We start from the raw sequence: 27,906 nt of genomic DNA on the forward strand, positions 1-27,906 counted from the left end.
TTTTAAGAGAAGAAACCCTTATGTTTACTCCCACTGTAGATTGGAGCCCTTCAGTCTCAAGTCATTCTTACCTGCCTAATCTTTACTTATGCCACCTTTACTTGTGCCACCATGAAAGACAAACTAGTAAAGGTCTTTTCAAGATTTTATGAGAGGATGCAAACTGTAAACCAATATTTCCCAAATTGTGGTTGGCTAGGCACTTATTCTATGTGATTTTTAAGAAGATCAAAGTGGTAGGGATGATCTTGTGGTCAAATATGATTGGAGAAGGCAGGTTTAATGTTAAATGGTCTTAAACAAAAATACAACCAAGTCAAACAAATCAGAATGTAACCCTGTAGTATTTACGAAAACCTCTGCAAACATGCAGACTTGCACATAAATCTCCAAGATACTGTTACCCATAATCTTTGACCTTGGAGGTTTTTTCCCCTGGAATATAATGTGATTCTAGCGTTGCACAAAAGAAAACTTTAGGAAGTGATGCATTAACCAGGCACAATCAAAGTGAATTCTTAAAAAAAAAAAAAAAAGTGTTTTATCTTAGAGTATGTTTCAGTGATCTCTCCTAATTACTTTTTCAGCTCACAAATTATAACCAGCCCTCTTCCTCCAGTGTCTTCCCCTCCTCCTGCATCTAAAACAAAAGAAGTTTCGGATGGTGAAAATCTGGAGGTGAGTACAAAGCTTTTCAAGCTTGCTATAGGAGAGATCCTACCAAATAAACATCTTACGTTGGTCTTCAAAACCTTTATTTTGTTTAATCTAAGTAACTTTGTTAAATAACTTAACTTTATGATACATGTTTATGACTTTTCCCCTCAGTATAATGTGCTGGATAATATTCAATTCATTTTATTGGTGCTTTGGGCATATAAATGGATTCATATGCAATGTGAAAATAAACTAGGCTTAAATATTTTATTAGGGAAACCGAATATTTATGGTTAATGCATTTATGAACAGGATTGCAATTGTCAGTGTGATTACATTGTAGAAATGTACAACTTTGGCACTAGGGATACTATACTGAGTGTCTGCTTTTAATTCTACAGGTAGGTGGACTCATTTTCGATGTAAAACAGTTCTCTTTCTTAGGCTAGTACTACTCTGAAAGGTTTATTTGGAAGTGCATTCTAAAAGCTGATCTAGAACATATTGTTAAATTTGTCCCCATAACTTTTAGGAAGCACTTATACTCCAGAAGTTGAAAACAAATACTGCATTAATATTTAACAATCTAAATATTAGAAAGTTCAGTTTGTTTCTTAATACGTGTGTGTATACACATATATATAGCTTTCAGTCAGATTTTAAAAGCTAATGATTTAATAAATCTTTTTTTTAACTATTAATTAGAGAGATTTGAATGTTACGTACAAAAATAACAGACCATATTTAACTATAAAAAAACTTTAAATCAAAAAGATCATAGACTCCTTAGGTGATCTCTTTAAGAAACCTTTCTGCAAAGGGCTCTTTTGCTCTTTGAAAGCTAAGAAATTGATTCAATTGTTTAGTCATTCACACATAATTTTGGTTCTTTTTTATGAACCAGAAACTGTTCTAGGTGCTAATATTAATGAAGCAGAAACATAACAGTTACCATCTTTGTTGCCATGGAGCTTATACTCTAATGTTACTGTGCAGAATAATCAATAATATCTTCATGTAGAAGAAAAAGTGCCTATTTTTAAAGGAGGAAATAAATCAGAGGATGATAGGGAATGTTGGTAGTATAAGGTGGTTGTAGTTTCACAAAGATTTCTCAGGAAAGGCTTCCCCGAAGGAGTAACATCTGTGGAAAATAAGCACAGGAGGGAACAATGACATGGATTTTAGGGAAGGACATTTTAAAAAGAGGTCATGGCAAGTAGAGATGCCTTAAGACCAGTCCTTAAATGTTTGAGTACCAACAGAGGCCAGCTTGTTTGGGGAATGAGGGTAAGTGATCAAGGCGGAAGACTCGTTCTGAGAGAGAACTAGTTGATCAGTTTTGTATGGCCTGTAAGCCATTGTACCAAATGAGTTTTACTTGGAAGCTATTGAAATAATTCAGAAGAGACAGGTTAGAGGTATGAACCAGGATGGTCAACATTGGAAGTGCAATGAAGTGATTGAATTTTAAAAGCTATGTTCAGAATATCATTTATTATACTACCTTTCATTCAAAACTTTTAGGTTAAAAATTTTAAAAAGTGTTCATGTATTTGTGTATGACTCTTTTGAATGATGAACCTATATGCTGTTGCTCAATGAACAATTCACTTTAACCTTTTCTTGAATGATAGTTCAGGTAATCCAAGCTGTATATCACAGAGCAATAGGAATTATTTTGATAGATATTTCCCTCCCTTTTCTCTATCCCAGTAAAGTTATAGCATTGTATAAGCAGTTGTCACCTTGAAATTGTAATTAAACAACTTGAGATACCAACCATCTTTTCTCCTCCCTTACATTTTGGCATAGTCTCGTGTTCTTCTGTGTTTCTCTCATGGAGGTTTAGAAGACCATTTTGTAAATCTGGCCACATATTTTAAAAAAGATAACTCAAAAAAAGATATTTTAAAAATGATGACTCAGTTCTCATTGCTTAAGGATGGTCATATTTCATAAATTCAAATAATTTTTATTTGAAAAGAAGGTGTGTACCTCATCTGTTGGATGCAGCATTGTACATACGCCACAGAGTAAATTTGCTGTGTTATTGAAATTTTGTACCCTTTCCTAAAGTTTTTTCTCTCTATCTATGAAAACACTAGGGAAAAAAAATTCCCCTGAATAATAGAATTATCACTTTTTCTGTGTTTGCTTTAAATATTTTAAAGGTTTTTTACTAAGTGCATTCAAATAATTCAAAACTTCTGTCACTGTTTATTAATCTTCTGTGTAATGCTCCCCCTCCCTAAAATCTGTTTTATGAAATGTTAAAAGAGTGTTGTCATGATTAGTATTCTGTGGTCAATTTTTTGATATTTTAAATATTTTTGTGACCTTATGTTTAATTTATTTATTTGGTAATGGGAAATGAACCCAGCAGTGCTTAACCACTGAGCCTTATCCCCAGTTCTTTTTTATATTTTTATTTAGAGACAGAGTCTTGCTAAGTTGCTTAGGGCCTTGCTCATTTGCTGGGCCTGGCTTTGAACTTATGATCCTCCTTCCTCAGTTTTTGAGCTGCTGGGATTATAGGTGTGTCCCACCACACTCAGCATGACCTTATATTTTAAACATATCTTAAAAACATCTATGGCTAAATATTGCTTTTTAAATTCAGTTTTAACTTAAAAAAAAAAAAAAACACCAGCGAGTGAACCCAGCCACTGAGTCATATCCCCAACCCTTTTGATTTTTTATTTTGAGAAAGGACCTTGCTTAGGGCCTCACTAAGTTGTGGAGGCTGGCTTTGAACTTATGACCCTCCTATCTCAGCCTCTGAATTGCTGGAATTACAGGCATGTGCCACCTTGTCCACCTAGCATTCTCTTTTTAACTGGATCTTTTATCCTAATTGTTTTTATTGTGATTATTGCTCTATTTGCATGCATTTAATCAATTATGTAAAACTTTCTATTCTGTCTCCTATATATCTAAAAAATTTTTTTTCTTGACAGTCTTTGGCTAAATCTCTCTTACCATCTTCTACCTCAACCCTAGTTTGTAAATCATATTGGTGATATCAATTATTTTATTGGTTATGCTGGATATTTTACTTGTGTTTTTAATTTTTAGTTTAGCATAATTGGTATTCTTCTTTTCCAGAACAGTACATACCCTTTCTCTACTTGTATGTCCTTTTATTCCCAATGATTATTTAGTTTTATTTTTAATCTCTAAATTAAGTAATATTGTTGTTATTATTATTGTATATACTCAATTAATATTTAACAATATTTACTTCAAAGGATACTTAGGTTCTTATGCACCATTCCTTCTGGTACCTGTCACCTGCAACATGAGATGATTTTGTTTTCCTAAAGTATTTTTTATTTAAATTGCTTAAAAATTTTAAAGCATTGGTTATCCAAATTGAGTTTAAAAAGTTGCATCACATATGTAAAATGCTTCATAGTTGTTAAAAATTTAATTCTTCCCTATTTATTCTCTTGTGAATAATTTTATAGAAAAAGCATAGTGTCAAATGAAACATGTTTTCTATTTAAATATATACATCATTATATAAAAATGTGACATCCTTGTAACATAGTCAAAAGATAATCTTGAAGCCTACATTCTTCCTTTTGAACTCATTCATGCATTCAACTTTGATTATAGCTTTCTGCTTGAGGATTTTCCTTATTGAAATTTTTTTGTTGGGGCACATTCAGATTCTAAAATTGGAGATACGATTCTTACCACCCACAACTGAAAGCATTGACACATCCACCTGTGACAACAACCTCTAATTTCTGTAGCTCTTAAGTACCACTACTGCATTGATAACGTCTAATCCATTAATTCCTGTCCTTTTTCTTGTTCATCAGCCTTCTTCAGTGTTTGCTTTCATCTGAATATACTTGTAGCCCATGGCTCATCACTTTAGTCATTCTCTTATTAGTGCTTTCATTTCCTTTGGCAAAATCTCAATTTTTGCTAAGCCTCATTAGTTACTTAATTTCTTTATGCTTGAATACCACTATTTAAAAATGCATAGTTTCGCATATTAGTATCACTGTACGTTTATGTTACATTCACAAACCTCAGATGGGATTTAATGCAGTTGCCATCTTACATTTCTCTAGGTGATGATGAATCTCCCTGCCTTTTAGTGACTCTTTTGTACTTTATTCTTCATTTCCTACTACCCTGTCTCTCAATCTCCAGGTAACAATTCTGTTTCATAATTAAAGGACACTAATGGACCACTTAATAAATAGACTTGAATTCGTCATTTTTTCCTTCTTTCTTCTTACACAGAAGAAACAGTTTCCTGTAAAGATATCCTTTTTATTTATTTTTTTTAAGAATTTAACCTTTATTTATTTGTTTGTATTGTTTATTTGTTTTAATGTGGTGTTGAGGATTGAACCCAGGGCCTTACCCATCCTAGGCAAGCACTCTATCATGAGCTACAACCTCAGCCAGCTCTTTTATTTTTCTGATAGAAATATCCAAATATGTATTAGAATCCCCATCTTAAAAATCCAGAAAAGCAAAATAAATTAATTTTCCTTTGACATATCTCATAAATAACACTTATTTTCTTACTTTCACAATCAAAATTCCCAAAGTTATTTTTGTATACTCATCTTTTCCTTCTTTTCCAATCTTTAAGCTACATCATTTTGGCTTTTGCTTAAAACTCACTGTAGTAAATCACTGAATGACTTTAATGTGGCTGCACATCTTTTCAGTTCCATTGAGTGTTTTCCAAATAATCCCTTCTTGAAAAACTAGCATCTCATGGTTTTATTGATACCAAACATTCCTTGTCACCTCGCTGTTTCTTTTCAGTTTCCTTCATCAACACTCTCTCCTCTGCTTGATGTCTTAATGTTCCTTAGGATCCTATGTTTTCAGTTTACACTTACTCAGATTAACATTTCGCTCAGCTCTTTCATTTAAGTTTCAAATTATATATTCAAGTACTTAGTTGATCTCCACTGTATATATTTTTTTAAACATTTTGTTTTAGTTGTAGTGGGACATAATACCTTTATTTTGTTTTTATGTGGTGCTGTGGATTGAACCCAGTGCCCCGCATGTGCTGGGCAAGTGCTGTACCACTGAGCCACAACCCCATCCCCTTCGCTATATATTTGTCAGACATTTCAAACAATATTTCAAAATACCTGTCTCTTCAATTCTTAGCCTGCTTCTTATATGAAATTTCCTTCTGCAACATAATAAATCAGCCTGTTTGCTAGATTCAGAAATTTGGGAGTTATTCCTTCCTACTTCCTCTTTATTAGCAAATCCTATTAATTATATTTACAAAATAGTTCTTAAACTTGTCTTGTTCCATTGTCTGTCTGTCTGTCTGTCTGTCTCTCTCTCTCTCTCTCTCTCTCTCTCTCTCTCTGTCACTCTCTCTTTACTTTTCTAGAGTACTATAATAGCATCCTAACTGATCTCACGTCTGTACTACTTTGAGCAACCAGAGTCATGTTCATAAACTGTAAATCAGATCATCCCACTCTCCTTTTAAGATCTTTCATTGGGTATGCATTACTTTTCAAGTAAAATCCATACTCAGTAATGTGACATTAATCATCTTGCATTTTCTATCTTTTCAGCCTCTTTGTTTAATTTTCACTATATTTCAGCAACATTGGGCCCTTTTAAAATTCCTTGAACAAACCAAGTTCAGGGCCTTTGTATATAGTATCATCCTGATTTTGTTTAAATGTGATGTCCTCATCATTAACTTTTATGCCCTCTTAATCTTAATTATTTCTGTGACCTTTTTTTTTTTTTTTTATGTCTTTCTCCTTTCAGAAGTTCCAGAAGGACCAGGGACTGTGAACCATGATGCTAACTTGTTTTATGTTTTCTGATTTAGAATAAATATTGGATGGATGGATGGATGGATGGGTTGATGGATGGAGGAGGGGAATGAGGAAGGGATGAAAGAAATGGATGAAAGAAAATCTGAACCATGATTTAAGACACATAGCTGAAAGCTCATATGCCAATGTATGCTCTTTTATCCCCTGTCCCTGTTGATAGCAGATGGTAATATGTATACATTTCTTTTTATTTTTTCAGCAAGATCTTTGTACCTTCTTGATATCAAGAGCCTGCAAAAACTCAACACTGGCTAATTATTTATACTGGTATGTGAAAATAATTTTGTTTCTTATCCCTTTTAAGAACTATTTTTCACCATGCTGTACATAAAGACAATTTTAAATTAAGATGTGAACAACCATTAAAAGCCTAGATAGAATATTTATATTTATGTGCATTTCTTTATGGCTATGTTTGTGGAAATGTTTGTTAACATCACTGCTTCTCTTCCTTTTACTATGTTTTCAAGAGCTAAGATATAGCTGGGTGATCTAATGCTACTGCTTCTTTTCTTTTTTCATATTTTTTTTTCTGTTTACCTTTTGTGCTATTTAAATAATATATGATATTTTATATAATTTTTAAGAGTGTGTTTTCACATTATTTACCAAAACATTTGAATCATGCAAAAATAAAAAACTGGAATTCAAAGTTACCTTATTTCATTTTAAAGATAAGAATGTATGCCATAAAGAGGTATACCATAACTGAACTTGGTATGCCCTCATCTAGAATGAGATCATTTATCTGTTACTTTGCCATTTTTGGCATATTCTCAGTGAGCTTGTCTTATTTTTCACTGTGTAGTTGAATGGGGCAAGTATAGCTATCTCTGTGTTACCTAAGAACAGTATCCTCAGTGAGTGGAAGGAAAGAAAAACTGAGTTACAGAAAAGGTGACTTCCTGCGACACAGTTACCATAAAGCATGGCTCCATCTATAAGTTATAGAATTTTGAAGGGTAGAAGACAAGTAGCTTAAACCACCATGAGAAGTATTTAGATTCAATAAAAGAAAGCATTAGGATTAAACACTAGGTAAAAGAGTTATATCCAGCTTTACAGAGCAAACAAAGGACAAAGCCAGCCGGATCAGCTCTACCTGAAGCCTTCTTTATATTTGACAAAATAGTTAACACTTTTTAAACTTCTTGACATAGTTGTTGGCTTGACTATAAAAATGATCTTTGATCTAATCTTACTGTTTAATTTGTAGCCTTAACTTAAAAAGTACAAATTAGTAGATATGCATTCTAAAGCTCGTTATTTTAAAATAACAACAAGGCATTCTGCTTTTCATGAGCAAATTAAACAAAATACTAGTGTGTTTTACCCTCATTTTGGAGAAACTGTCCTATGGGTTGAATCAGTCCTTAACTCCATTCTCCTATACTCTGAAAAGAATATCCTGTATGCCGCCCTGTAGCCAAGAAATAGATAACCAAATCAGAGCCCTCTGGTAACTGACAAGGTGCTTTTATTTACATTAACAATATTTGCTTAAGACTTTTTGGTTTTTTTTACTACACAAAAAAATCAGTATCAACAATTTTAATTAAATCAGTCATTTTCTCCTTTTGTGGAAATTGCCTGTGGATAGTTTGGAACCCGTGATTTATTTTGCCCCAGTGTTGACCTTTAGTAGTGGGAAGAAAAATAGTTCCGTGCTTTTGCTTTAGCAGTTTAATATAATATTCATAAAAGTACATTTCCCTCACATTAAATCTTAGTATGCCATTGAAGATATATCTATAGAATATTTTCCTTAGAAGTGTTTACTTAGAATTTCTCATATTACCAAATTTCTGTTTCTTTTTAATATAACATTTTGCTTCTTAATGTTCTATATACCAGTTTGAATTGTAATGTGTATGTCTGTTCACTGGTATTACAGAAAAATATTTCCTCTTGAAAATCTATTTAATAGGTAAAGGAAACTAGAGGAAAAAATGAGTAGGCCATGTTGCTGAGTTTTTGAGTATTTCTATCTTAAGTGTTTTAAAATTCAGATTTATGTGGTTTTTTTTAATTCATTACTGAGAATTTCTTTATAGATATTTTGTCCCCTTGTAATGTTCATGGAAAGTTTTTTTCTGGCTCAGAATTTATAGTCTAAAGTAGTCACTATTATAAAAACTAGGTGTATATACTAATTATGTGATTTTGAAATTACATATATTCTTTGGATTTGACTATAGAGCAGATTTTATTGTAAAATTTTAATTAGTTTTGATAGATTCTTTGATCTCTTTTTTTCAAGTAGGACAGCTTGCAAATCATTCTAAAAGAAGCTGAATATGAGGAAACTTATTAGATGAATAATTTCCAATAAGGTAGCTGTTTCTGTTCAGAAAGAGCACTTTGTTTTCTCTGTAGATAATAAACAAAGTGCAGCCTCAGTTTCCAGTCTTCTAAACATTCCATCAAACTTAGATTTGATATGTGTTTTCCCACTGATTCATTGAAACAATTGCAGGTGTTCCTTCTCTAAGGAGTAATTGTTCTTACCATATTTATAGTCTGCATATTATATATTCAGAAATACTCATGGAGAAAAAGGTCATTCATGTGGATTCTTGACTTTAGTAGGCACTGCTTTGGGGAATGTAGGATAACACTATAGGAAAAAAATTCCAATGGTTGGTTTGGAATGATCATTCTTTTCCTTTGAACATGGACAGAATAATATAAAATGTTAATCAAATGTAAGAATTGGAATACCTTTCACTAAGCTTACCTCTTATAACAAATGTATTAAAATATAAATTTAATTGGATGTGTTATTTCCTTTTAAATATTTTGGATTTCTTTTTTTATTTGTTCCCTTTGCAGTGATTTAAGCAGGATTCCTGCTGTATCTAAGTCCTTAGGGGCTGATAGTTTTACAGACAATCCTTTTAAAATGAATAGTGTCAACCTTTTAAGCCACAGAGGGGAGTTATAGTCTCCAATCTGTAAAATGTTGGGCATCAGAATCTATAAATCGTTCCAGTTTTTTATTTTTATAGTCAATCCAATGTGTTGAAATTGAAAGTAAACTTTGGATGCTTTGACATGCTTTCTATAACTTTTAAGACCTTTCAAGGTAATAAAGGTTATTTACTCTACAAAATGAAATTGCCAGGAAACAGGTAGCCCACTGATGTCATCTTAAAATGAGTACCTAGACAATTTTGTCTGCATTTCTACTTTAAGATGACAGCCTTCATGGGAATACCTTTGAGTGCTTTGTAGAATCTAGTTTATTGGCGTGAACAGTGACTCAGTGTGTTCTAGTCTTGATCTAACCTTGTCTTTGATATTTGTTGATGTCACTGTCATTTTAGATGGGCTTTTTCTTTGCGGGAGAACTTTGACTTGAATAATATGAGATGTGTTTGATATTTGACCATTATCGTGAAGATTAACATATACCCTTAATCACAGGAAATAGCTACAGCCATAGTCTTTATTTGGTGGTCAAAAAGACCTGAACACAGCAGTTGGTCCTATATATTATGATCATCTCTGTGCTCATTTGTAAATGAGTTTGCAGTATAGATACACAGGAAGAGAAATTGAATATACAAAGGTGATGAAGACAGTCAAGAACTTAAATCAATGTGATGAAGATAGTTTAAAGAAGAGAAAATTAGGATGACTGAATTAAGTAATGAGTAGTTTTTAGAGTTGGAAATTTCAGGTTGTTTGCTGTTAGATTCTAGAGAGGGCTCGATAGTATAGAACCATTGTAAAAGGCATTTAATAGGAAAAATCCAGTGTCTGCTGAATAATTTAGTATACGTATTTAAGGCAGGGGACTGTGAGTTAAGTTTGGCTCTATGTGTATAGCCTGCAAATTTTACAAAAATTGTCAAAATGAGTTTTAGATAAGGATTGGGTTATATGGTTTGGCTGCAGTCCTGCTTCTCCATCTTTTCTTATAAACTTGTTTCCTGCCTGACTTTGAGAAAACTTGAGTTTGTAAATCCTGTTAATTTGAAAATTTCCATTCCAAAAGCTGATTTTTTTTTTGTTGTTTTTTCAGCATGAGGTATGAACCTAGGAGTGCTTTACCCTGAGCTACAATCATTAGTCATTTTTTATTTCTTATTTTGAGATACAGTTTTGCAGACTTACTGAGGTTGGCATCAAACCTTCTGCCTCAGCCTCCTGAGTTGCTGGGTTTCAATTGTGTGCCTCCTTGCCCAGGGCTCTACAAATGCCTGAAATATTGATAGTACTCTCTATAGGGTTAGTCAGTTTGATAAAGTCAGTGTTGTACATGTTCTGTTAAAAATAGCAGGCAGTATCTTGAAAATCATTGTAGTTGAATATGAAGGCAAGTCATATAAGGTATTAAGTGTATATTCAGCCTTGAGAATTATCAATATCAAAATAATGGCTAAATCTATGAGGTTGGGGTAATTTCTTCAATCAACAATAAAATGAACATCTGTGTGAGCTAGGCATGGAAGTGCTGAGAGTTTAGTGAAAAATAATACAGGAACTCTATTCTTAAGAACTTCTAGATGGCTGAATATATTCCTTCCTAGAAATGGTAAAATAGATAATAAAAAGCATCTATGAATTGACATGTGAGAACTGCTATCACTTAAGGAGGTTTAAAAGTTTCACATGGTTTTTAAAAATAAACAGTGTGAAATTCAATTTAGTAGAGTAGACAGAATTTTGGCCTGTGAGCCCAAAGTCCCGAGTTCTGATCTCAGCTGTACAATCACATAATTATGTCATCCTTGCCAAGACAAAACCTCTCTAAATTTCATTATTGAGAAAGGAAGAAAGTTGATCTAGATTTATGTTTTTTTCTTATTTTTTTAATTTGTTCATTTTAGATATACATGTAGAGTATATTTTGACACATATATACATGTAGTACAACCCATTCCAATTAGGATAACATTCTTTTTCTTTTTTTCAGTTGTTGATTGACCTTTATTTATTTACTTATATGTGGTGCTGAGAATCGAACCCAGTGCCTCACACATGCGAGGCAAGCGCTCTATCAACTGAGCCACAACCCCAGCCCAGGATACCATTCTTAAGACTGTTCATAATGTGGAGTTACACTAGTTATATATTCATTTATGAGCAAAGGGAAGTCATGTCCAATTCATTCTACTGTCTTTCTTATTCCCATCACTCCTCCCTTCCCTTCATTCCCTTTTGTCTAATCCAATGAACTTTTATTCATCCCCTCCCTACCCTTCCTTGCTGTGGATTAGTATCCACATAGGGAGAACATTCAGCTTTTGGATTTTTAGTACTGGCTTATTTCACTTAGCATGATAGTCTTCAGTTCCATCCATTTACCAGCAAATGCCATAATTTCATTCTTGTTTTTGGCCAAGTAATATTCATTATGTGTACACATCACATTTTCTTTATCCATTCATCTGTTGAAGGGCACCTAAGTTGGTTCCACAGGTTGGCTATGGTGAATTCACCTGCTAAAAACAGTAATATGGCTTCATCACTGTAGTGTGCTGATTTTAAGTCCTTTGGGTATAAACTGATGAGTGGGGATAGCTGGTCAAATGGTTTCATTCCAAGTTTTCTGAGGAATCTCCATACTGCTTTCCAGAGTGGTTGTACCAATCTGCAGTCCCACCAGCAATGTATGAGTGAATCTTTTTCTTCACATCCTTGCCAAAATTTATTGTTACTTATATTTTTAGTAATTGCCATTGTGACTAGAGTGAGAACTATTTGTCATGAGCTATTGAAAGCAATGTTAAAACTTACAATGTAGCCTTCAGTGTTTAAAGAAAAATGAAATAGAATTGAATCAGTATTAAATATTAGCAAATGTTAAAACTGTTCATAGGGTATTGCTCTCATTTTTATGTAGCCATGTACACACAAAGCAGTGTTTACCAAGTTGTGATATTAAATGTAATTCACTCTGGTTTCTTTTTTTTCTCATCAGAACATTTGGAAACACATGATTAATGAGCTGACTCAGATCTTGGGTTATACAATTTCTTTTAATTGTATAAGGAGTTTATGCTTAAGAAAACATTGAAGATTTCATTAACTTTTTAAAATAACAGTTTTAGAAAAATTTAAGATTATATATGTTTTTTTGAGAAATGGAGAAATTGGATGGGAAAGAAAAAACTCAATACATTTTATTAATCTTTCAAATATGTTAATGAGAGGTAGCACTAGTGTTTTTCAGAATAGCAAAGCCTTTTTTAACTCCAAAAATATGCTGTTACTTGAGTAACTTTTTTTCTTGAGTTACTTGGTAGATATGTGAACTTAGATAATTTCAGAGGATATTGATACTTTAAGTACCTCATAAAGTAATAGGAAAAATGGCTTGTTTGGTTGGAAAAATGTTTAGAAAATTTACAGTACTGCAGAAATCAAGACATTATTTTTGTTAGTTTATGTAATGTTTTGCATAATACCCCTTAATTTTTCACTTTTTAGAGAATGATGATAAAATACATTTCTTTATTCACATTTAATAATTTTTTTCAAATATGTATCTGTTTTAATGGAATGATATATTTACAATATGAATCCAAGTTTTATTTCACATCATATGAGTAACTTCAGTAATTTTAAAGGTATGTCATAGTTGAATGTGAAGATCAAGATACTCAGCAGAGAGATCCAAAGACCCATGAGATGTACTTGAATGTAATGAGAAGATTCAGCCAAGCATTATTAAAGGTAACCATTCAAATGGGCCTGATCTGGCCTATTACCTGTATTATTATGTCCTGTGAATCATTTTTACATTTTTTAAGTGGTTGAAAACAAGTACAAAGAAGATCAATACTTTATGATACATGAAAGGTATGTTAAATTAAAATTTCAATGTTTATATGCAAGTTATTTGGAACATAGTCATTCCCATTCATTATGTATTGTCTGTGCCTGTTTTTGCACTACAGTAGCAGTTGAATATTTGGAATGAAAACTTTGTTGCCAAAATGGCCTAAAATATGTATTTTTTGACACTTTACAGAAAATTTGGTGACCAATTTTAATGAAATAAACCTCTACATGGAAAAAAAAATAAAATAAAAGCTTTGCTTTTTAATTTTACTTTGTGTTTTTCTTATATAGCTTAAGTACATTCTCAGAAATCTAGAAATATTCATATTGTACATATTGTACATATTCCCTATACAACTGAAGTGTTTGCTTCATCAACAGTTTGTAGAGAAATATAAGGCCATGTTTTGCTTGGTTTATTTTGATCATAAAGCAATATTCAAGATCAACCAGCAGAGGGTGCAAGTCAGTGAAAAGAAAACATTGTTCTGTAATATGGTTGCTACAGAAAATTTTACTTCATAGCGTCTTTTACCTGCTGTTTCATGTTTTGAATTCTTAAAATTTAAATTACATCTTATTAAACACTTTGAGACTCAGTTTGTATATAATTCTCAGAGCTTAGAGCATCTTAGTATTAAACTGATTGGCTAATAAGCTGTTGGTCTTCTAATCTCACTCTTGTACTTAAAATTTTTGCCACCTTGTGAAGGCATTTCAGTTTCTCTGAACTTAAATTTTCTCATCTTTTATAAGGGGATGATAACATTTCCCCAACGCTCTTATCAGGGCAGAGGAAGATGAAAGGAGAGTAGATTTTTACAGTATTTTATGAGCTGACAATTATTACATAATTACATAAGACTTTATAGTTTCTTGTTTTTAATTACCTAATGTTTTCCTGAACAAGCATGTATTTTGATACTATTTGAGTATATCTCCCTGACAACCTCCCCATCCCCACCCCCCCACCCCGTACTGGGATTGAACCCACAGCCATGTTATCACTGAGCTACATCTCTATAGCCTTTTTATTTTGAGGTAGGGTCTTACTAAGTGCTGAGGCTGGCTTTGAACTACCTCAGCTACTATACTCAGCGCCTTCCCTCTCTTCTGTAAGTAGATTTTTTAGTTTCTTGACAGTAGTATCTTAGTTGCTCCTATATATGTATGCCTAGCACATTTCTGAAGATACCATCAGTTTTCAGTTATTTATTGAATCAGTCAATGAAAGCATTTTGGGGTGAACAAATTCTGTCTTGTCACACAGTTATTTGTGGGGGAAAAAGGTTTTGTTTTAGACCAGTGTTCACTGAAAACAGATAATTTTCAACTGCAAACAGTTTGGTGATGTTTACCTACTATATCAGATTTTTCATTATCTTCAACCAAAATAATTAATCTTTTTCAGTTTCTCTTTGTGTTGAAGTTTATAGCTATTAGAAGAGAAAAAAAAGATTATCCATGCTGTTAAAGAAACCCTGATCATCATGAGATATAGAACTAATTTTCCTTTCCTTTGATTCCCTTCAGGGGGATAAGTCTGTCAGAGTTATGCGTTCTTTGCTGGCTGCACAGCAGACATTTGTAGATCGGTTGGTGCATCTAATGAAAGCAGTCCAGCGTGAAAGTGGAAATCGCAAGAAAAAGGTAAATGCTTTCTGTTTATGCCTAAAAGTGGTGTGGCATGGTAAAATAGTGAGTTTTGACCACTCTCTCATTGGGTCAGTAGATTATATGAATTTCTTATGATGTAATTACAGGAACATTTATAAACACTGATTGTGTATGGGTTCCTATTTTTTGAGTTTACATATGTCAAAGCATTTAAACCAAATTCTGTAAATTAGGTATTATCCTAATTGTGAAGAAAATTAGGCATAGAGAGGTTAAATAATTTGTCCATGCCACACAACCAGTAAGTGTTAAGATTTATGATTTGTACCTGTGCATTTTGGACCCATATTTTTATGCATACTTTACTGGTTGTCATTTTAGAATATATTTGATATGTAAAGTATGTCTTGAAATCTTTAGTGTAGAATTCTGAGAAACAAAGATCTCAAGAGTAACTTGCTCAAGGTTACAGAACAGATTGTTAAATAGTTACAACACTGGCTTCATGTCTGTTCTCTTGGCCAGAGCATTAATCTTTGAACCATGAAGCCTCCACTTGATAAGTAGTAGATGAGTATCTATTCTTCACAAGTCATTTTCTGATCAGTACCTTAAATCATATGAAGGATTTATTTGGTATCTTCTTTTTCTCCGGATCCCATTAGATAATAGGATAATAGACAGGGTTTTCTTCTTCTTTCTTTCTTTTTTTTTTTTGGTTGTTGTTGTAGATGGCCAACAGTACCTTTATTTTATTTATTTACTTTTATGTGGTGCTGAGGATTGAACCCAGTGACTCACCAATGCTAGGCAATCTCTCTACACAACCACAGCCCCAGGTCTTTCTGCTTGATCTTTGCAAAATAACACAATACAGCTTATCTACTGTTATTTTCTAGACTTGAAAGAGGAAAGTTGAAAGAGGATAAGATGAAGAATTGAATTAGAAATTCAAAGACAATGGATCATGTTTAAAGAAATGCAAAGATATGAGCAAGGAAATATTATTTACCTAGTTAGGGAGGAGATATAAAATGAAGGGAAAACATGTTTTATTCAGTTTCTATTTTTTGTTGTTGTTGAGAAGAATCACAAACCATGGTTAAATAAATAAATCCATACTTGCTACGCACCCTGGGCCAGAAGTATTGTGATCCCAAGTATTCACCAGCGGGGGGAGCTGCACCTTTGATGTGTGCACTTTGGGGCATTTTGTTTTAGCATCAGTACTCTGTTTTTAATGAGTCTGTAGCAGGCAAAAGTTGAAAAGAGCAGTCAGGACACTATTGTAATAACCAAGATGAGAAATGAAATGTCTATGTTCCTGGCATGATAGCAGTATGAGAAGAATCTATATTTTTACTTTTATTATCTGTCTTCTGGTTATTTTATTGTTTATCAGCACATGAACTAGAAATCGGTTATGATAGAATAACTCAAAAGTCAGATTAACTGACATTTCTTCATATAAGTGTATTTGACTGTCCACTTCACTATGGAGCAGATATATTGATTTTTATAAGGCATGTATTGGAATTCATGCCAGTTTTCAGTTGATTCTAATTGGAACTTGTCATCATGAGAAGGAGATTTGGAGTATTACTGGAAGGAAATAATTTTATGTCAATCCTTTAAACTTTTTTTTTTTTTTAATTTCTGTATATCCCTAACTCCAGAATTCTTTTTTGGTATAGGCTTCTTGCATTACAGTTGAAGTGCTTTGTGTCAGTGGGATTGGCAAGTTAAGTTTTCCTCTTTAAAGTACAAGCTCATCTGTTTAAAGAATGCAAGACTCTCTCAGCTTTTCAAAGGATAGATTGTTTCTTAAATACTGAATAAAAGGGCTTTTAACAACGTGAAAGCTGTTTTACCATGACTTGATTTCTCAGTTTCTGAGAGCCTGGCTCAGTTCAATTTGCATATGAACTGAAGAAACTGAATGATGATGATATCTTAAAAAAAGTTAGATTACCTTCAGTGAAAGGTAGAAGGTAGGGACAGATCAAGTTCCAAGTTAGTTAAAATTTCTTTCTTATATTCAAAAAATGCATTGGGACATTATAATGAAAATTTCAGTTAATATTTAGTCATGCAAAATTAAATTTCAAATAAAATTTAGGTTTTCTCTGGCTTCATAAATCCTTTGGAAATAGAAGTCAAATCTTTTAAATCCATCTTGAGGCAAATTAAATGTATTCTTGAGACTAGTCTTTTATTTTTTAACATTTTTTTTATTGTAGTTGGACATAATACCTTTATTTTATTTATGTATTTTTATGTGGTGCTGAGGATTGAACCCAGCATGCCTTGCACATGCTAGGCGAGTGCTCTACCACTGAGCCACAACCCTAGCCCCCAGGGACTACTCTTTTAAAGATTACTGCTAAGGCTAGGATAAAGCTCAGTTATAGCCACCCTCCTACCCCCACCCCCAAAAAGAAAAATAAAAACATGCTGCTGCTTTTGTTACATGGATTATTTATAAGTGTTTCTCTCTCTCACATATGTACATCTGCTTTATGTTAGTCTTCATATATTTTGTAATACTCTGCAAAAATCTTAATATCAGTTTTTCTATCTTTATGTTTTATGAACTGCTTTTTTAAATCAAATTAATTCCTTCTAATTCATTTTCCTAGAATGAGAGATTACAGGCATTGCTTGGAGATAACGAAAAGATGAATTTGTCAGATGTGGAACTCATACCTTTGCCTTTAGAACCCCAGGTGAAAATTAGAGGAATAATCCCAGAAACAGCTACACTATTTAAGGTAATTATGAGGTATCTTTAATGTATATGATTAGAATCTAATTCTTTAAAATACAACACTACCTTGGAAAATTAGTACATTACTAGGAATATTTCTAATTCTGTTTGATTTAGGAAATACCAGAGGGAATAAAAGGACCTTTCATTTATCACTACGGTTTCATTGAAGATCTTCTTGTTTTGAGTACATAAGCATTTTTTACAAACAAAACGTATAAAATATATATCTCTATTTAAAACTTTTTTTAACTATTTAATTATCGTAATTCAGAGCCACAACTACTTTTCTCCCTTGAGACTATTTTTTTTTTTAATAAACAAATTGTAAAACTTACATGAAAGTTCAGATTGTTAGGTATGAGGCCCAGTTACCCCACCACCACCTTTTTTTTTCCTCAACACAATATTTGTTCCTGTGAACATTAAACTTCTTCATTTTCTTTTCTTCTGTTTTTTGATACCAGCGATTAAACCCTTGGGCACCTGCCTAAACAATGGGTCACATCCCTAGCCCTGTTTCTTTTTTATTTTGAAACAGGTTCTTGTAAAGTTGATTCGGGCCTTGCCAAGTTGCTGAGGCTGGCTTTTGAACTTACCATCCTCCTGCCTCAGGTCTTCAGAGCTGCTGAAATTATAGACTGCACCTCCATGCCTGGTTTGTTTTTAGTTCTTAGTAGAACATTCAATTTTCTTTAGGTCTGGCCACCAGTTGCACAGGTAGAAATAGAATGCAGCTGCCTTTCTTATCATACTACAAAGGACTGAGCATCATACCTGCCAAGCAGTACTATCTGAGGGGCATCATACAGAAAGATCTCTGTGAGACATGGTTGCTGCGCCCCCCCCCCTGACTCAGGCAATGGCAAGGCCCTACTGAGGTGGATGGCGCAAGGTGTCCATCCTCTGGAGGAGCGCAGTATGTTTCTGGGAATGGGCTGGTTTGTTTTTGTATTCCTTTAATAAGTATAGTTGCAATTTCTCATATGACCATTAAGTATGAAGGAAAAAACTTGACTTTCCCAATTAATGCAACTACTTCTAAAGAATAGATCTGTTTGCTCTAAATGCAATGATTCAGCTGTGGAGCGTAAATTGTTAATGTCTAATGAAAAACTCCCTGTATTCCTGTCAAGGAAGTTTTTGAGAAATTAAATTAAAATCTAGAGAAGAAGAATTAATGTTAAGAAGACAGATTAGTGCTTGGTACTGGGCAACTTTTTCTTGTTCCTGTGCACAGTGGTTTGTGCTCTTACTCTTGTTTGATTAAAATTAATAACAAGTTAACCACTTGCCGTAACCATGGCACCGGTTGCAGCCAGTAAGTCAAGAAAGAATAGTCAAGGTATAAGCCAATAGTTGGGACATTTCTAACTATTATTAAAAGTTAACTAAACAGAAACAGCTCAAAGCAAAACTCGAACTGAAAGGAAAAATGCTTGCTTATGCATAAGCCAAGATACATTCTTCTATTCTAATTGTAGCTACGTAATATTTTGTTTCTTTGAATAATGATTCCTGTTTTGTAACCACAAAGTACTGTGAGCCTGCCAAAATGAAAAGTATATATGATCAACTTCACAAGTAAAGATTGGGATTCAGCACTTTCACTTTGGTGTCTGTGTTGTTTCTCCACCCCCCTTTCGCCGACTCCTCACCATCCGTTTGTCTCCTGAGGCCCCCTATTGGAGCTGGTCTCTGACACATGGTGTTTTAGGTTTTGTGAATCCAGTGATGGAATTTCATAAGTTGTGTTGAACATTATTTTTGCATAATATAAGAAACAGATCATAGAGCAACAACTTGTGTAGATGAAAAAGGATATAGTTACAGTACAAAATAGTTCACAGTTTTTGAAGAGGTGTGTTGTCAAGGCAACTTATTGGCAGCCTAGGTTACACAACTGAAACATAAGTTTCATAAAATAGTACTTAATCTTTACTGCATGTTATAGAATGATAGTGTCTATTTTTCAAAAATATTTTCTAATTGCTTTAACATTTAAATGTGTCTTACAACCCATTTTTAAAAAAATTGAATAATCATTAATAGATTGCAGCTTACGGTTTGAAAACACAGGTATAGGAGATGCAATGCAAATATTTCTTACTTCATGCTTACATTCCATGGAGGACTCAAGTATAGAAAGTTATGCATAAGACAGTATACTTTTAACAACTAGTATTTTGCTGGTTGTTAAACATCGAACTCCCAAGAACTCCCAAGCAAGACCAGTTTCTCTAAGCACTAATTAAAAAGAGTGAATTAAAAAGGTACTTGTACCCTTGTTTTCAAGCAGGGTAGAAAAGTATGTCTAAGACAGAGCAAGAGTTTTAAGAATAGAATATAAGAATGTACATCTGCCATTATTGGTAGTGGATTCTAAGCCCGTGTTATTTTTAATTATAGAATATTACAATTTTGTTTTATGCGTATAAAGTAAATAGTCAAAATATGGGGAATCTTTTTGATATACAGTCCTGTTATTGTTTTCTAGCCTTAAGCTTATGGAATTCTTAAACATAGTGAATTGGAGTTTAGAAATACTGGTCTTCAGACAGTTTCTGTGTATGACTGTTTAGTTGTGTAGAGTAACTAGCTATATAATATATCTCTGTATAGAGTTATTACATAACTCGAAGTAATTCTTAATTGGGGACATGAATGCCTTTGAGAATCTTGAAAAAGTGATGGATTATGTTCTTTCAGTAGTCCATCTGCTTATTCACACATTGAAAATATTGCATATATTTGCAGGGAACCCATGGATTCCTGTTGTACTTTTATAACTTTTATAAACTTCTGAAAATTCTTTTGTGTAATATTTTTTTTTAATATTTATTTTTTAGTTGTAGGTGGACAGGTTTGAACCCAACACTCTACCATTGAGCCACAACCCCAGCCCTTTGTGTAATATTTTTAAAGGAGTTTTTGTAGTTCTTGGTCTAAGAACCAAAGTTGGATCATTATGGAGAATGGTTCACTTAAGGCACTGGGAGTAATGGTAGTTATACTATGGTCATCATCACCTTGCTTCAGATTTTAGATGAAATCGAAATTTCATATTTACCTTTGAATCTGAAAAAAATAAATTACATCAAAGATCCTTTTACCTGTCATATTTAGGAAGATCACTTCCAACTATTATTCTTGAGCTTTTGTAAATTAGGGCTTAAGGTAATAAGTACATTTTGATAGTGGTGATAAAATGATTCTCTAAATTTAAGTTAATTTAAGGTTCAGAATTTTAGTCCACTAGAATATTTATGCTCTGAGCTTAACATTCTTTGAAGCATTTTTTCATGCCTTTTTTTCTCATCATGTTATAGAAAAGTTGTTTTTTTTTTTTTTTTTGTGTGTGTGTGTGTGTGTTGCTGGCAATCGAACCTAGGGCCTCATGCATGCTAGGCAAGTGCTGTATTACTGAGTCATATCCCCAGCCCCTATAGGAAAGTTTTCAAACAGTGCAGAGTTAAAGGGGTTTTTCAGTATGTGACTGTGTATCTACCACTTCCATTACTTCCATTCTGTCATTAATATTTTGCTTTGTCTGCTTTGCCATGTGTCTTCATCCATTTGTGTGATGCTTTTTATGCTATTTTCTTGGTTTACGTAAATTAGAGTTATTGCCATTTGTTTTCTTTTGTGACACATTTATTTTCTGTATATTATTATGAATTTCTCCAAATTTACAATCTTATAAAATATTTTCTATCCATGGTCAAAATCCATAGGATCTCTCTTTCTCAGAGCAGTTTTCTGACCATTTATCCCCAAAGTAATAATCTCAGGATTTTGAGAACTCAAAATTTTGAGATTTTGAGTCTCACAGTATATAATTGCTATTAAAAACCATGGCTGTGGGGCTAGAGTTGTGACTCAGTGGCAGAGCACTTGTCTCACACATGTGAGGCACTGGGTTTGATCCTCAGCACCACATAAAAATAAACAAACAAAATAAAGATATTGTGTTCATCTATAACTAATTATAAATAAATATATATTAAAAATGGCCATGTTCTTTTCATCTGATACATTTTTGTTTTATACTGTTTTACTTTATTTACTCCATTATATCTCTAATAATAAAAATAATGGTAGTAGACACACATGGAATGTCTGCTTTATATTAGGCCTAGTGTGAGACCCTTCTCATCAACAGTTTCTGATTGTCATAGCAGAGGAAATGCTATCTTTGTTTTATAAACTATTCATAGGACTGTTTGGCTGGTACCTGGCAAAGCCTGGATTCAGAGCCAGGATTGTTTAATTGCAAAGTTTGTGCTTTTTCCACCATGTGATCTGCCTATTAGCTGGTTCATTGTTCTCTACATGGTACCCTCATGTATCTGACAACCCATGTTGCTTCTTTAGGTCTTGTTCACCTGTTTTTAAATTATGTGCCAGAACTTTCTTCTGGCTATTGTAAATCTTTATGCATTAATTTACATTCAAATTGAAAACAGTACATTTCTTTTCCAGAGTGCCCTTATGCCTGCACAGTTGTTCTTTAAGACAGAAGATGGAGGCAAATATCCCGTTATATTTAAGCATGGAGATGATTTACGCCAAGATCAACTCATTCTTCAAATCATTTCACTTATGGATAAGGTGAGCATAACTTTATATTGATAGGGGACATGTTTTTATTTTAGAAAACTATGGTTTAGTATATATACTGCTTATGGAAACAAAAGTGTTTGTATTATTCAGTTACAGTCCTAAAAATCTTTTAGTAATCTCCACTTATCCTTGAACAAATAAAATTGTTTTTCTGCACTTCAGAATTATTCTTGTGATGAGTGTGAAGCTTCATATGCGCCATAAAACCTTTTTTCCAAATTTAAATTCTCACATTGTAAGCTTTAGTAATTTCTATAATGTCTATTAGATCTTTTTTTAAAAAAGGAAACATCCCATTATTGTCTTGGGTTTCAAAGGAATGTTGGCCTCATTTTAAAAAATTTTTATATTGTAAAATACTTTATGTCCATAAAGGAGAATCCTACTGTTTATTAAAAACTCATCATAGAGAGTGAATAAAAAATTCATCACACCATCAAAAATTAATGAATTTATTTTGATGATTTAAGTTTAATTAACTTAGTTAACCTTACATTAAGGCTATATCTTTATTATATTAAATGACTCTAATAGTTGTCCACAAAACTGTTTCCTAATAATTTTTACATTTGTTTAAAGTATTTTATCTTTTGATTTAAAGCTGTTACGGAAAGAAAATCTGGATTTGAAATTGACACCTTATAAGGTATTAGCCACGAGTACAAAACATGGTGAGTTTATTTTATATAAGGATTGTTTACTTTAATGTCTAATGAGTACTCTTTAAACTGAAAATTCTGAAGAATGTTAGAGATTAAACTTACTTTTGTAGCACTGCAGGCCAGTTGGGCCATCTTTCCTTCTCTGCTTCCTCCTTTTTTTCTCTTTCCCTTCTGTCTCTTCCTTCCATTCCTCCTTCTCTTCTTTCCTCTCTTGCATCACTTCCCTTTTCTTCAGTCCTTCCTACTTTCCTTTTATTCTTGTCCCTCTGTTTCTCCCCCTCTCTCTTCCCTCTGTTCCCTCACTCCCTATATCTGTTGTGCATGCACACATGCTCTCACTTTGTATTTTTACCTCTTGAAATTATAAAAACATCACCTTTGGAGAAAATTTAACACCTCTGTTATATATTTCTTTGCATTTAAACTGATTATAATCCACAGATGTTTATTGCATTGTAATCTGTTCAGAATAATCCTTTGAGAAAGGCTTTGCACTGTGCTCTGCTTATAAAAAGCTATTCAGCAAATTATGTTGTCAGTTGAATTCTTTTTTATATATTTTGACTATGTGTGCTTGCACATTCACATACAAACATGGATACATGTATATAGCATGTAAGTATTTTTAAAATGGAATAACCTCTGGAAGTTTGATGGCAAATTCCCTAAGAATGCTTGACTAATGCTTTTTGTAAATTCCATACTCTTTGCTTTATATCTGTAGTTACCTTGAAAAAATAAAATAATTGTTTTAAGTTTTTGTCCTTCCCTTGGCTACTTCCAAGACTATTTGGTGATTTTATTATTCTCATTTTTCCTTCAAATTGATTTTTATAGAAGTGCAAATGTGCTTCTTTACTATCCTGCGTAGGTGTATTTGGTAGTTTTCATTTGCTCTTGGGACAAAGACCAAGAGGCTTTACCTAGATTTAAATTCTTCAGTTGTAGGACTCCCTGTACCTGTCTCAAGCCTCTTCATTTGCCACTGTCCTCTTGCTTTCTTGAGCCAAAATGGCTACATTTTTTTTTAATTTTTTTTTTTTTTAGTTGTTTGTAGACTCAGTGCCTTTATTTGTTTTTATGTGGTGCTACAATCGAACCCAGTGCTTCACACTTGTAAGGCAAGTGCTCTACCACTGAGCCACAGCTCCAGCCCCCAAAATGGCTACATTTTGTTTTCTCTAATGCCCCATGCTCTTTTTGCTCTTGGGACCTTCACATATACTATGACCACTATCTGACACAGCTTTCCCTACATAGCTTTATCTAGTAACTTTATTGTTGAAATAATAAAAACATGATTCAATTGCCAGATGTCCTTTGATTCTTCTGTAACTTAAGTCTTCCTGAACTTTCAGGTCATGCTTTCATTCATAGTGTTTAAGATATGTAGGTAGGATCAAGCATGTATTTTTGCTTACTTGACAGCTCATGTTCCATATTAAAAAAACAACAGATACTTCTTAAGCGAATTACTGTGTACTGTTGTACATTTGTGATATGAGAATAAATAAAACATTTCTTGCTCTAAAGGGGTGTGATCTGTGTGTAAATTGTTAGAAGACTCAAAACCAGGTCATGACTCTTTCTAGTTCTAAAATAATGTTTCCCATTCGTCTTTCATTTTTTTTCATGTATTGGTTGTTATATGTTCCTATTGTTGTTCCAAGATTTACCAGACTTTTTTCATTTTTATTATCTCACATACTGTTCCCTCCTGATTTGTCTTGGTAGTTTGAGGTACTTGGGAGGTACTTCTTCCCAAGTCATTTCCAGTAAATGACAGAAGATGGAGTGTTAGACAAAAGGAGCCACTGGACATATACAAATTGGCTTAGGTGATAATATTCCAGAATTCTTAGAATGCTCTTAAATTTATACTGTTTTTGATTACTATCTCTTATCAAGCCATGGAAAGAAGAAAATTTTGATGATAGATTTAAGAAGCTTTGTCTGTTGCTTTGTGTTCTTTTGTTCAATAATAGAAATTTGCCTAGACAAATAAGCAGATTAATTAGCATAAAAATTTTCCTGGTAGTTACAGTGTTTTCAATGCCACAATAAACTGAATATAGCGTTCACAAACCTTTTTAAGTTGTTCAGATGTAGAGTGTATCCATTACAAAAGAAGGTTATTCTTAGTAGAACCTTTATTTCTATTATCTAAAAGGTATTATGAATACAGTATGTTTGTTCATTTCTGTGTAGGTTTCATGCAGTTTATCCAGTCAGTTCCTGTTGCTGAAGTTCTTGATACTGAGGGAAGCATTCAGGTATAGGACCAATTTTAAATATTTATAAAACTCATGTATATATTCTTCATATTGAAAATTTAAGTCTTCATGGAAAATATATGGAATTAAATGAAAGCCTCCCTTTATCACTTTCTTTATACAGGTTTTTTTCTTTAGAAGTGAGCATTATTTGTAGTTGGAAATTCTTCCATGTCAGTGTATTCAAGTGGTCAGTTTTATGAGTAATGCATGCCATACAAAATAGAAGATTAGAATTAAAATTAAAACTATGTTAAAGTTTATGATTGCATTATATTTCAAAGTGAGGATATACTACAATTTATGTAACCTTTAATTGATGGACATTTTGATTATTTCCAATTTTTGTTATTTAGAAAGTATTGTAGAGACATTCTTACTCATACATCTTTTGTATAATTATGCTTATAGCACTGCAATTTAAAAACTTTTTAAAATATCTTTCTATTGAAGAAATTTATATGCTCAGTAGGTTCCCTCATCAGAAAACTTGGAGGCCTGTGGGAATTTCTCCACTTTTTTTGTGTGTATGTGTATTTTTTCTATGACATTCTTATTGTATATCCTTTCACTATAACAAACCTTAGGTGTAGTGCAAATAAATGTTGAATCTGTGGGTCCTATAGCAAATCAAGTTGTTAGTGGTCTTGAAGTCATTATTTCATAAAGTTATCAATTAAGTATATTATTCTGAAATTAGGATTAGTTTTTAAATTTTTTTTTTTTTTTTTTTGGTATCAGGGAGTGAACGCAGGGGTACTCAGCCACTGAGCTACATCCCCAGCCCAGTTTTGTATTTTATTAGAGACAGGGTCTCAGTGAGTTGCTTAGTACCTCACTGTTGCTGAGACTGGCTTTGAACTCATGATCCTCCTGTTTCAGCCTCCTGAGCCACTGGGATTACAGGTGTGCACCACCATGCCTGGTCAGGATTATTTTTGTAAAGGAAGAGAGTGTGTATACTGGTTCTAGACTACATTTATGATCTCTGCAAATAGTTTGGGTGGATCATAGGGTATTGTTACCTTCACCTGTAGTTTATATTTAAAAGACTTATTTTTTTCCTAAAATAATTATTCCTTTTCTGTTTCTCATTGCCATGTATCCCTGCCTAATCTTAGTATTATCAGATTTCTAGCTCTTGGTATCCAGTTGTGGTTTTAATTTGTAATTCCCTGATTATCTGCAAGGTTTAACATTTAAAAATCTATATGAAGGACATGAAGCACTTGCCATCTTTTGTCCATGTCCTATTGAGTTGTTTGTAGTTTTCCTATTGATTTGTAGGAATTCTTTATATATTCCAAATAAAAATAGTTGGTTAAATATTCATAGTGTTCAAAAAACTGAAAACAGGATAAATCTATTTTTAACAATATTTTTTTTATTGGTTGTTCAAAACATTATAAAGCTCTTGACATATCATATTTCATACATTAGATTCAAGTTGGTTATGAACTCCCAATTTTACCCCAAATACAGATTGCAGAATCACATCGGTTACACATCCACATTTTTACATAATGCCCTATTAGTAACTGTTGTATTCTGCTACCTTTCCTATCCTCTACCATCCCCCCTCCCTCCCCTCCCATCTTCTCTCTCTACCCCATCCACTGTAATTCATATCTCTCCTTGTTTATTTTCCCATTCCCCTCACAACCTCTTATATGTAATTTTGTATAACAATGAGGGTCTCCCTCCATTACCATGCAATTTCCCTTTTCTCTCCCTTTCCATCCCACCTCATGTATCTGTTTAATGTTAATCTTTTCTTCCTGCTCTTCCTCCCTGCTCTGTTCTTAGTTGCTCTCATTATATCAAAGAAGACATTTGGTATTTGTTTTTTAGGGATTGGCTAGCTTCACTAAGCATAATCTGCTCTAGTGCCATCCATTTCCCTGCAAATTCTATGATTTTGTCATTTTTTAGTGCTGCGTAACAATATTTTAATTATACTTTGAAATAAAATGCTGTGTTTTTCTTTAACATTTGAAAGTAAAGAAATAGGTCAAGTGGATAATCTTAAAAAGGAAAAAAGAAAGAAATATATTAAGTATTGTTTTCCCAAACGTTGTCAGACTCTTTGTACACTCCATTGCATTTATTGAACCACCATTATTGTTTGGTTCAGTAAGCATCTAATTGTATTTTGACTAAATTTTGGACTAGAAACTTATTGGTCATTTTTACAATTTCAAAATGCCTAATTTGTTTAAATATATTGAATTCTTAAACGGGTAAATAATGTCTTTTCAGAACTTTTTTAGAAAATATGCACCAAGTGAGAATGGACCAAATGGGATCAGTGCTGAAGTCATGGACACTTATGTTAAAAGCTGTGGTAAGTTTTTCAGGTTAGCTTTCCATTTATGTGTTTGGGTAATAAAGTTAGCCATCTGATGAAATTACAAGTTACCTCTTCCTGGAACCTGTCAATTTTCCCCTAGGTTTATCCTATTTTTGAATAATGACAATAGGCAGGCTATGGGGAAAGTATTAGTTAGAAATAATTGTGCTTTCAATAAAAGCTTTGGATGAAAAGTGAGCTCAGCTAAGAGTGCTTTAGATAAAAACTGAGCTCAGCCAAAAGTGCTCTGTAAAGATAGTATTTCTCACAGTATTTTGGAGTCAGTACTCTTGGTTCATTCCTAGAAGTA

General features: G+C 33.0%; 1 protein-coding gene across 1 annotated transcript in view; it reads left to right on the forward strand.

Moving 5' to 3' along the window:
- Pik3c3 (phosphatidylinositol 3-kinase catalytic subunit type 3) overlaps positions 1 to 27,906 on the forward strand; it is a 121,833-nt gene that overhangs the window by 50,734 nt on the left and 43,193 nt on the right. Inside the window, exons 12-20 of the mRNA XM_046428417.2 lie at positions 588 to 678; positions 6,712 to 6,779; positions 13,091 to 13,196; positions 14,838 to 14,954; positions 17,561 to 17,692; positions 22,171 to 22,299; positions 22,913 to 22,982; positions 25,182 to 25,246; positions 27,506 to 27,590. Coding sequence (XP_046284373.1) covers positions 588 to 678; positions 6,712 to 6,779; positions 13,091 to 13,196; positions 14,838 to 14,954; positions 17,561 to 17,692; positions 22,171 to 22,299; positions 22,913 to 22,982; positions 25,182 to 25,246; positions 27,506 to 27,590 — 863 coding nt within the window. The remainder of the gene's footprint in view (positions 1 to 587; positions 679 to 6,711; positions 6,780 to 13,090; positions 13,197 to 14,837; positions 14,955 to 17,560; positions 17,693 to 22,170; positions 22,300 to 22,912; positions 22,983 to 25,181; positions 25,247 to 27,505; positions 27,591 to 27,906) is intronic.

This window comes from Marmota monax, unplaced genomic scaffold (genome assembly GCF_021218885.2).
Source record: "Marmota monax isolate L192 unplaced genomic scaffold, Marmota_monax_Labrador192_F-V1.1 WCK01_AAM20220418_F8-fsc00031, whole genome shotgun sequence".
Classification (NCBI taxonomy): domain Eukaryota; kingdom Metazoa; phylum Chordata; class Mammalia; order Rodentia; family Sciuridae; genus Marmota; species Marmota monax.